We start from the raw sequence: 9,753 nt of genomic DNA, 5'->3' as shown, positions 1-9,753 counted from the left end.
ACATACGTGGAAGTCACTCCAGGGCGTCCAACGGAAACAAACAGGTATATACAGTATGGGATAGCGTGTGCACACGGGCAGCCGCCCGCCGCTGCTCCGGGCTCAAGAAGGCAGTTTGGGCTCTATCCGCAGAGAAGCTTCGTAAAGGGTTTCTTCGTCCATCACAAAGGACTGGTCCAGCAGGTACTGCGTCACCTGGAAAAACGAGAGCCAGACCGTTAGCAGGGAGGACTCGCCTCTGCTGCGGCCGCCGATAAACGCCGAAACTGGGCAACGGTAAAGGCTGGAGCAGTAAACAACAACAGGGAAGCGCCAGCAGTTCCTGCCAACGGACATGGGCACGGCACATGCTTATCTCATCCCAGGATTGCAAAGTCTTGGCTAGCCCCCAGCTGCTCTGCTCTTCTGCTTGCTTAGTTTCCCTCTCTGGTTCTATTTTATCAGCCACAAAGTTCTCCCCTGTTGAGAACACAAAATCCTGATAATTAAGGCACCGCGTAAGTGGGGAGTGACCTTCTTGCCGCGGGAACGCTGCCGACGGGGCAGACATCTGCTTCGCTGCTGGCAGAGAATCGGCTCCCAATTTCTGGAAGATTTTTCCCAAATCGCTTTCTGGCCTCGTTAGCTGCGCGGTGTGCACAGCTGGTGCCCAAGAGGGGCACAGCCCGTGCCGGGGCAAGGCGCCGTGCCTGGGGTTCGGAGCCAGCGGGCGCAAGGAGCAGCCGGCAGCAGAGCCTCTGCTGGGGAAGCACCGGCGGCACGGATGGGGCTTCACCTCATCACCCACGAGAGGGTCCGGGGGTTGTGTGCGGCCATCTCCCACCTCTGCAGGGGGACAGGGCCACACATGGCCACGCACGGCACCACCGGCACCACCCTTCGCACTGCACTTGGCACCGGCTGTTTCCAGCCGTGTTCTCAGGCCAGTGGGCTGTGTTTGCAGATGCCAATTTTCCTGAGCAGGAGAGGCCGGAGGAAGCCAGGGTTACCCAGTGTGCCCAGCTGGGCAGAGACTGCGGCGTGAGCCCAGCCATGGGCAGGCACCGGCGGTGTGGAGGGCAGGGCTGGGGCTGCTGCAGAGGCTAAAATCAGAGCCCAAAATTAGAGCCCGCGGCTCGCTGACCTGTGCCAGCCCGGCCAGGGGTCGCGGTCCGGGGGGCCCGGGGCTGCTCCTGCCACTGCACACAGAAACTGGCGTCATGGGAGGGCAGTTTGGCCCGGTCCCATCACCAACAGTGCGGCAGTCGCAGCACTGGGCAGGTTCGGCAGACGCCGGCGGGGCAGCGGCACTGCCCCGGGAGGGTTTGGTGTTTCTGGAGAACAGCAGTGCCCGAGACAGCGGAAACCCCCACAGCTGCCAGCCCAGTTGCTGGGTGGCTCCGCAGTGCGGTGGCAGAGGAAGTGCGAGGGCGGCTGAGACTTTCCTTCTCATCACACGTGTGGGGGCCATCGCAAGGCGGAGGCCACCCAGCACCAGGCTGCGGCAGGGGTGGGAGGTGCCCTGCTCCCAGTCTGCACCCCCAGCCTGGGGAGGGGGGGCTGCCAACCGCTATTTCTCAGCATCTCCAGGGTGGGCTCTGCCGGTGCCGGCGGAACTCAGCTGCACACAGGCTGCTGGGAGCGACCTGCGGGGGGTCCGGGGGGACACAGGGTCCGTGCAAAGGCTGCGGCAGGGAAAGGGGGCACCGAGGGAGGGGCGGCCTCTGCGCCGCGCCCGGGCTGTGCAGGGAGGAGCAGTGCATGCATTGCACAAACACACAGAGCAGCCCAGGAGCACCCTGGCCACCCCTCACCCTGCCCGATGGCTGTGGCATCCGGGTGCAGCTGCCATCTGGAGCAACACCTCCGCTGCAGCATCCTGGGGGGGCACGGGGCCCGCAGCCACCCCTCCATCCCCTGCACCGCTGCCGACAGCCTGCAGCAAGGCGCAGTCCCTGCTCTGGGCGCAGCAGTGCCAGCCACACTCCTGCTGCAGCAGAAGGGCAGCGAACGGCGAGGGAGCGCAGGGCATGAGGGCAGGATTCCCAGGAGCCACCGACACTTGTTACTCATTCCCATGGATGGGGAAAGGTACAGCTGCTCGTCCCACCTCCAGGTAAAACACGATCTCTGGCTGAGTTCGAGCCCCGGAGCCGCTCTCCCGTGGGACGGCGACCTCGGGACAGGACCCCCGCCCGCGCTCTCACACCGCACAGGTCTCTGCCTCGGCTGACGTTTGCCCGAAAGTGGCTCACAGCGGAGCACAGCTCCGTCCCCAGTGCCCACCCGCTCCCGGAGCCCTTCCAGGCGAGTCCCTCGCTGCGCTGCCTGACCACGGCAAGACCACGCCAGGCTGCCAACCCTCGTGCCCACGATCGCGGCGGCTTGCAGAAAGAACCAGAGTGGAAGGGCAGCCCGGTGTGCTGGGAAAAACCGGCAGCAAAGCTCAGGATGGACAGGACAGCGTTGACTTGTTCTGGCCGGGGCTCGGACAGCGAAGCCGCATCGTTCTGCTCTGCCAGCAACGCTGCACAGGCGATGGGCTCCTTACGGATGGCGTGGCAGGGCACACATGTGCCCAGAGGAGCAGGGGGGTGGCTACGTGTGTCCTGCGCCCATCCCCTCCAGCATGCCTCGCCTGACACAAGCCCCACACCTGCGCTGGTTCTCCCAGCGTTTCCACTCTTAAATTTCCTACAGAAGCATCGTATCTTCCCCAAAGTTGCTGCCAGAAATTGAAGGCTTAGACGGTGTGATTCGGGAGGGAGAGGAGGAGGAGCGGGAGCGTGTGGCTCCCGGGACAAGGCCGTACCTTAGGCTGGTGCTCGATCTTGTAGGAGGTTTGCTGGAACTGGCGGATCTCTCTTATGATGTGCGAAATCTGTCCGGAGATAGAACACAGCGGCCGCTCACAGCACAGCTGGCACCTCCGGCACCGCATGCCAGCACCGGGGAGGGTGTCGGGCAGCCGGTGCAGCGCAGCCCGTCCGCACCCTTAACCGCAGCACCACGCAAAGGGCTTTTTGTCTCTTCCAGACACATCCCTGAGCAGGGACAGCCCCGCTGCGTGCAGGGGACACGCGTGGGTGTCGGGCGCTGTGCCGATGACGGCTGCGGGGGCTGCACGGGGTGGGCACGGACCCGGCCACCAGCGCGGCACCGAGCTGCGTCGCTCCGACGCGGCCCCTGCATGCCTGCCGGCAGACTCACCATCCTCATTTTGGAGAAGTTCACCAGGCCGTCCTCGGTGTAATTCGGGGTCCCCTCCTCGATGAACGCCAGGTCGGTCAGGTACATTCCCAGGTAAGGGACGCACGGAGGGTCACAACTTTGGGGGCAAACCAGAAAGAAATAAGACAGAAAACTGCCTTAGTGGAGCAGGGAGGGGGATGAGACTGCACAGCTAGCAGAATTTGAAGGATTGTTTCCAATATACAAAAGCCCAGAAGGAAGCATCTCCCCGGGAAGCTGGGGGTCCCCTGGGCCTCGTCCTGCAGCCACTGTCCCCGCGGGCAGGGTGGGACACGCGCTGGCTGGGGGGAACCGTAGCTAAACATGGTACATTTGGGGCTTTAAACTATGAGGCTGTAAGGGGAGGGGGGGGAACGTTTCCCGGTGTCTGGCAACGATCTGCCCCTTTGCAACCCCTCTATTGCCGCCTGCCCACGCCGCCGCTCGGAGGCAGAGCTCAGGTCCCGGGATCACAGCCAGCCACTGCCCTGTGCCCGCTGCCCAGGACGCACGTTAGCGCGGGCTCCGAAGCGAGCCGGTGGGCAAAGCCGCAGCGCCGGAGCTGGGGGGGGGGTCCGAATGCCCGGCACCACGGGGCCCCAGGCTGTCAGCAGCCCCTCGCAGCCGCAGCCCCATCATTCACTCACTTTTTCAGGGCCTCCCTCAGGTTCTTGAACCTGCCCTCCGACGACACCAGCTTCTGCAGCTTATCGATCAGAGCCTTCGTCTGCAAGAAACCAAAGCGTCGCCTGGAGAAGGCCCTGGAAGAAGCCCCCAGCCCGCCCTGCCCACCGCTGCCGAGGCACATCCCCCCGTCCGGCTGCTCCACACCTTTGCAGGGACAAATCCTGCCCTGGCTGGCACAGCTGGCTCCAGTGACACCCTGGAGCTGAGCGAGCACCTGAAAGCAAAGCCCCTCCAACACACACTAGAGAGGGCTGTGCCCTTCTTTCCTCCCTGCCTCTCGCCTCCGCCAGCACCTGTCCTAATCCACAGCTCCATCCCTTTGCAGGGAAACAGACGGCGCTCCGGGGTCGGCAGCCCCCGGACTCCGTCAGGCTCCGCACCGCGCGGGTCCGAGCTGTTTCTGTCCCACCTCACAACAATTCACTTTGCTCATCCGTAACTGGTCCGAGAAGCCCAGAAAACCAGTGTGAAGTGTCTGTGTGCACACACAGCTCCAACAACTGTTCAGAAAAGGTTTCTTTAACCGCACAGGAAGGATAAATCCGACGGCGACGCAGGGTCCGAGCTGCTGCTGCACCACCTCCCCCAGGAAACACCTACCAAAACTTCTAACCGTTTTTTTTCCAGTGCATGTGCCCTCTCTCCCCACAGACCACAGCCCCCCGGCCCCCACCCCTACCTGCTTGGAGACCTTCAGCCAGGTTTTCTTCAGGCGGAAGATGGCACTGCGGTTGAGGGAGGAGGTGACCTCCAGCACGGCGTTGTAGTTGTGCAGGCACCGGCAGATGTCCGCCACCGCCACCCACTTCTCGATGGCGCTCACCCGCGCGTTGATCTCCTCGTTCCGGAGGATCTCCGACGCTATCAGGTTACTGACCTTTGGGGACACACCAGCCCACGCGTCAGGAGGACGGTGGGCAACAGCTCCGTGCCCTGCGGCCTCACCATGTTTATAAAAGAGATTCCCCGGCCCTGCAGCAGGCTCCTGCTGCGGCACTGGGAGATGCTCCACCTGCAATGGGTCCCCGAGGCACGTAACGTCCACGGAGCATGGGGAGGGGGCGGATCGACCCCGTGCATCCCCGTCCCCGGCCATCGCTGGGGCGGGTTGGCTGCGCTGCCCCGTCTGTGCCTGTTCCCCCGTCCCGTGCTGCGGCTGCACTTACATCATTGAAGTGCTTTGTGTTCTTCATGATGTAAGGAGTCCTTTCGTTCTTCTCAAGCTTCATCCAACCTTGCCCGAAGAACTCTCTGCAAACAACAGCATTCAGCTCAACATTTATTTCCTGTTTTTCTGGGATGCCCAAGCCCTGCAAGCTCCGCTGCACCTGCACAGGACAGAGATGCCGGAGCCTTTGCCCCCCATGCTGCCAGAAAGGGACCGCACAGATGTGCTCAAAAGTGCGATGGATGTGGGAGGCTCTCCCCGAGCCAGTCATCCCAAGGACACCAGCAGATAAGCCGCAGGGTCCAGCCTCAGATGTGGGCTCGAGCCCAGCCGGGGGCTACCTGCAATGCAGGCAGCAGCCGGGAAGGGTTCGCACCCTCGGGGTCTGCCCCAGGCCATGGGGACACGGCAGCCGCGGAGCCCCAGGCGACCAGAACAGCCCTTCCTCCCTCGCAGGGTCACTCACTCGTACGGGATCTTCTTGAAGACCAGGTGGTCCAGCAGGGTCAGCTGCTCTGCTATCTCCAGGGCCGAGTGGTTCTCAAAGGGTTCTGCCTTCGCTCCCTCCGCCTGAGCGACAAAGGCAACGGCGGCGCTCGTCGGTCCACAGCACGCTGAGAACTTCCACAGTTCCCGCACGTGAAACCGAAGCCGCAGTCGGGCTCCCAAGCCAAAGGCTTCTTCCCGGCGGAGCCGGCGCGTGCGGTGCCGTGCTGGTCTGACGGTCCGGAGGCACCGCACCGCATCCCGCTGGCGCTGGGAAGTGCCGGCTCCGCACAGCCCCACAAACCCGACGGTTTTAATGACGTTATCATCCGTGCACGTGTACAGACACCAAACTAACTAATCATCTTCCCTGTTTCCGTAATTAGGTGTCAGCTACGGAGCGGATCCCTGCACACCGACTTCTGCCACCGCTGCCCTTTTCCCTACATCTGATTAATTACCAAAGCACCGGGGCTCCAGCCGGAGCGGTGCTGCCGAGCCCCTGCCCCTGCGCGGCAGCTCGGCCAGCCTCGCCAGCACCGCTCCGCCAACGCCGGTGGGGTCGGCAGCTCCCGGACCCTGCTGCTGCTTGGGACAGCTCTTCCAAGGGATGTCTGGGAAAGCAGGAGAACAGGGACACTCCTGTCCCTGCTGCCCAGCTCTGGCCCAGCGGTGCCTACAGGTGCGGGGGGAGTCAGAGCTTGGAGCCACTGGGCTGACAGCATGAGCCCCCGGCCCCAGACCTGCACTGAGCGTGTACCAGCTTCGCCGCACTTTGGCACAGACACAGCCCAAATCCAGGGTTCTGCCAGCTGGGAACTGTCTAAAAACCTGCCACAGCATCCCTGCTCCTGGAGACGACCGGAGCGTCCCTCCTGTCTGCATCCCGGGAAAAGGGGCCGCAGCAGCTCCTGGCACGAGAAGTGCAGGGGCTCGAGGGCCCCGGAGAGAGGCTGCAGGGGGAGTGCGGGCTGTGGGTGGGTGCAGGCTGGGGGGGCACACTCTGTCTGAGCACAGGGTGCTGCCCAACAGCAAACACAGGGTGGGCGGTTGGCACGGGTGGCACAGAGCAGCCCCGGTGCCATGCCAGAGGTCTGAGCACCCTGGAGCACACCCCGGCCGAGGGTTCAGCACCTGGCACCGTGTGCACCCGCAGCTCACGAGGAGGGGGCCGGGACCTCATCGTCCCGCTGGGTACCCCAAGACCCAGGGCTCCCAGCGTCCCCACCGCGCCACTGCCCGCAGCTCGCTGCTCAGCTGCCCAGATCAAGGGGCAGACTGACAGACTGACACCCTCCGCTTTCCTTCGTCTTCTCTTCCCCAAAGGACGTTTCCAGCACTCTTGGCAACAAAAAAGCTCAGAACGGCCCCGCGGGGCCCCGGCCGCTCCCGAGGCTGGCACGGGACAGAGTGCACCAGGTGCACCAGCCCAGTTTGAAGTGGCTCTCGGGTGTTTCTGGGAGCAGAGGTCGGGTTTTTTAACGCAAGGAGGTGGCAAACGCGCTGCAGCCACCCTGATGGTTCCCACCCTGCACCCACCGCGCGTTCCCAGGGCCCTGCTCCCAGGGCAGCAGTGCTGGCACCCACTGGGCCAGTGCCCGTCACTCGGAACCAGCACTTGGCAGCTCTGGCGCAGGTTTGGGGACATGGAGGAGACAGTGGAAACCCCTGGGGTTCTCCTGCGCCCCTCGGGCAGCACTGGCAGCAGCAGCAGGCACATTTCATGCCCGCGCCATGCCAGCTGTGCCGACAACAGTGCCGCAGGACTAAAGAGATGGAGGCTGGATTAGCGTTGCTTGTGCCCGTAACAGATCCAGCTGTGCTCACAGCTGGCTCTGTCCCCAGAAAACCCTTCCTTGCTTTGTAGCCGTACGCCCAGACAGCGGGCTCGGAGAACCGCTCTCCGCCGAGCCGGGTGCACCGGAGCGCAGGGATCTTTCGCTGTTCCCATCCCATCCCATTGCATGAGCCACCAGGGTGCGTGATGAAGGCGAAGGGTATTTACCATCTGTACGACCTCCTCCAGGGTTATCTGATTGTCTCCTGGATCCTCCTGCGTCAAGGTCCTACAGCACGGAAAGACAGCGTTGCTCTAGCTGGGAAAGCACCGGACCCGCACGCCTCCGACGGGAACGCACCACGACCTCGTGGTTTCTCGCAGATCAACCCCTCGGGTGTGTAAGAACGCTTCGAACTTCCATTTCCCGTGTTGAAGAGAAAAAAATTCCTTAACGGAGGGGACAGCTGGCCCCGTGCGCGTCACCCCTGCGGCCAGACACGGCTGCCTTGGCCCCTGCGCGGCGTGGCCAGAGCCGCTGCTCGCCGGAGGAGCCCACGGCCCCGGCCACGGAGCCACGGTGAGCTCTGGCACCGTCCCGCTGCCCAGGGCAGGGCGGCCACGTGCTCACGGGGTTCAGCGCTGCACCTCGGCCACATCCGCGCACAGGCTGGCACGGTGGGGGTCACACCTCCCCATGGCCCCTGACCAGGTCCCGATGTGCCAGGGAGATGGATGCGTCCAGCACCGCCCGTCCTCCTCCTCAGCACCTCCCGAGCGCCAGGCCCCGGCCGCGGGCAAAGCCCCTCCTGGAGACCTCGCGCCGGTGTTCATCCGGGGGGAGCGGGAAGCAGCTGCCGAGAGCCTGGCACAGCGCCCGGGAAAAGCATCTCCCACGCACGGCCCTTCACCTTATGATGTTGGCGGCCGCTTTCCTCTCCTGGGTCAGGAGCTCGGGATCGTGGATGACCTCCTCCAGAAAGCCGATCACCCGGAACTTCAGCTCCTCGTTGGTTTCGAAGTCCTGCCAAGGCCGGCACGGTGCGTGTTACCGCACTGCAACCGGAGTAACGCCGATTCCCAGCAGCTCCGCTCGCTGCCCGTTTAAACCTGGCCACGACCGACGGCCCCGCGGTGCCTGCGCGGGCGGCTGCTCGGCCGAGGGCAGAGATTGCCCCTCTCCCACGAAATGCCAGCCCGCGGCGCCCGGCAAGCTTGTGCTGGCCAGGAAGGCACTGGGCTCGTTCTGTACCATTGCATTGGCATCACCCAACCTGGGAAAGGCACGGGGGCTTCCCAGTGCCCACCAGCATGGCACCGCTCCCCATGCCCCAGCAACCAGCGGCACAGAGGGACAGGGACTGCAGGGAAAGCCACCCCGTGTCCTCCCCCTGCCCTCAGCCTGGAGCCCCCAACAGGGACCAAACCCACCCGCTCCGCTCCACCAAGCCCAGCCGGGCAGTGCCACGGCTCCCCCCTCTGCCCCCTTGCACACCGAATACGCTTCATTAGAACAAAAAGTGCCAAATCGTCCTTCCCGCTGGAGCCTGGCCGAGCCACCCCGCACACAGCCGGATTCACGCCGGCGGGGAGGGAGGGCCCCCGCGGCGCCGACCCCCCCAGCCCCCCGCCGCCCACCTGCGAGTGTTTGGAGACCCAGTGCCGCAGCACGTTGAGGACCCGGTTGGTGGCCGCCCTCCGGATCACGAACTCCTTGTCTCCGTTCCGCTGGTCCGTCGGGAAGCCTGAAACTGCCAGCGACCCCTCAGCACAGCTCCAGCTCCCTCGGCAATCGCTGCCAGGAGCAGCCCCGTCTTCCCGAGCATCTCCCGAGGGGAGATTCAGGTTGGATGTTAGGAAGTATTTCTTCTCTGAAAGGGCTGTCACCACTGGCATAGGCTGCCCAGGGAGGTGGCTGAGTCCCCATCCCTGGATGTGTTTAAGAAAAGGGTGGATGAACTGCTTAGGGATATGGTTTAATGGGGATTAGGGACAGTTGGACTCGATGATCTCTAAGGTCTTTTCCAACCTAGAAATCTATGAATCTATGAATCCCTGCGCTGCCCTTGAACGCAAGCACTGGGAGGGTGGGCGCCAGGTGGCACCGGGGGCAGCACGGCCGTGGGCACAAAGGGTTTGGCTGTCGGCAACCTGCGCGTTCCTGGGGCAGCCCGGCTGTGTACGGTGGAAACGGGCACCCCGAAAACGTTTCCCCGCTCTCTCAGCAGCCCGGGGCAGGGTACCTGCGCTGGCCAGGGACATCCTGCGGTACTTCTCCTTGGTGGGGGTCCCCTCGTTGGCTCCCGCCGTGGCGATGGCGAACGCGGAGGCGGCGGACAGGGCGCTGCGGGTGCTGTCCAGCTCCCGGCAGGATGTCATGACCACACCGTTGTTGTAGGAAAACAACGAGAAATCTGGGGGGGAG

General features: G+C 64.0%; 1 protein-coding gene across 2 annotated transcripts in view; it reads right to left on the bottom strand.

Annotated features, from left to right (window-relative positions):
• Positions 1-102: 102 nt before the first annotated feature.
• Positions 103-9,753, bottom strand: part of RASGRF1 (Ras protein specific guanine nucleotide releasing factor 1) — a 36,420-nt gene continuing 26,769 nt past the window's right edge. The window contains exons 17-27 of one of the 2 annotated variants that reach the window (XM_086620656.1): positions 9,572-9,742; positions 8,967-9,079; positions 8,240-8,352; positions 7,557-7,617; positions 5,532-5,635; positions 5,064-5,148; positions 4,577-4,774; positions 3,858-3,937; positions 3,190-3,307; positions 2,792-2,860; positions 103-195 (exon numbers count right to left, since the gene is read on the bottom strand). In XM_086620656.1, the coding sequence (XP_086476782.1) occupies positions 103-195; positions 2,792-2,860; positions 3,190-3,307; positions 3,858-3,937; positions 4,577-4,774; positions 5,064-5,148; positions 5,532-5,635; positions 7,557-7,617; positions 8,240-8,352; positions 8,967-9,079; positions 9,572-9,742 (1,205 nt within the window). The remainder of the gene's footprint in view (positions 196-2,791; positions 2,861-3,189; positions 3,308-3,857; positions 3,938-4,576; positions 4,775-5,063; positions 5,149-5,531; positions 5,636-7,556; positions 7,618-8,239; positions 8,353-8,966; positions 9,080-9,571; positions 9,743-9,753) is intronic. The other variant, XM_086620657.1, reaches the window with a different exon arrangement.

Source organism: Tauraco erythrolophus, chromosome 14 (assembly GCF_009769465.1).
Source record: "Tauraco erythrolophus isolate bTauEry1 chromosome 14, bTauEry1.pri, whole genome shotgun sequence".
Lineage (NCBI taxonomy): Eukaryota > Metazoa > Chordata > Aves > Musophagiformes > Musophagidae > Tauraco > Tauraco erythrolophus.
Note: the sequence above shows the minus strand (reverse complement) of the source record. Positions and strands in the feature narration are given on the sequence as shown.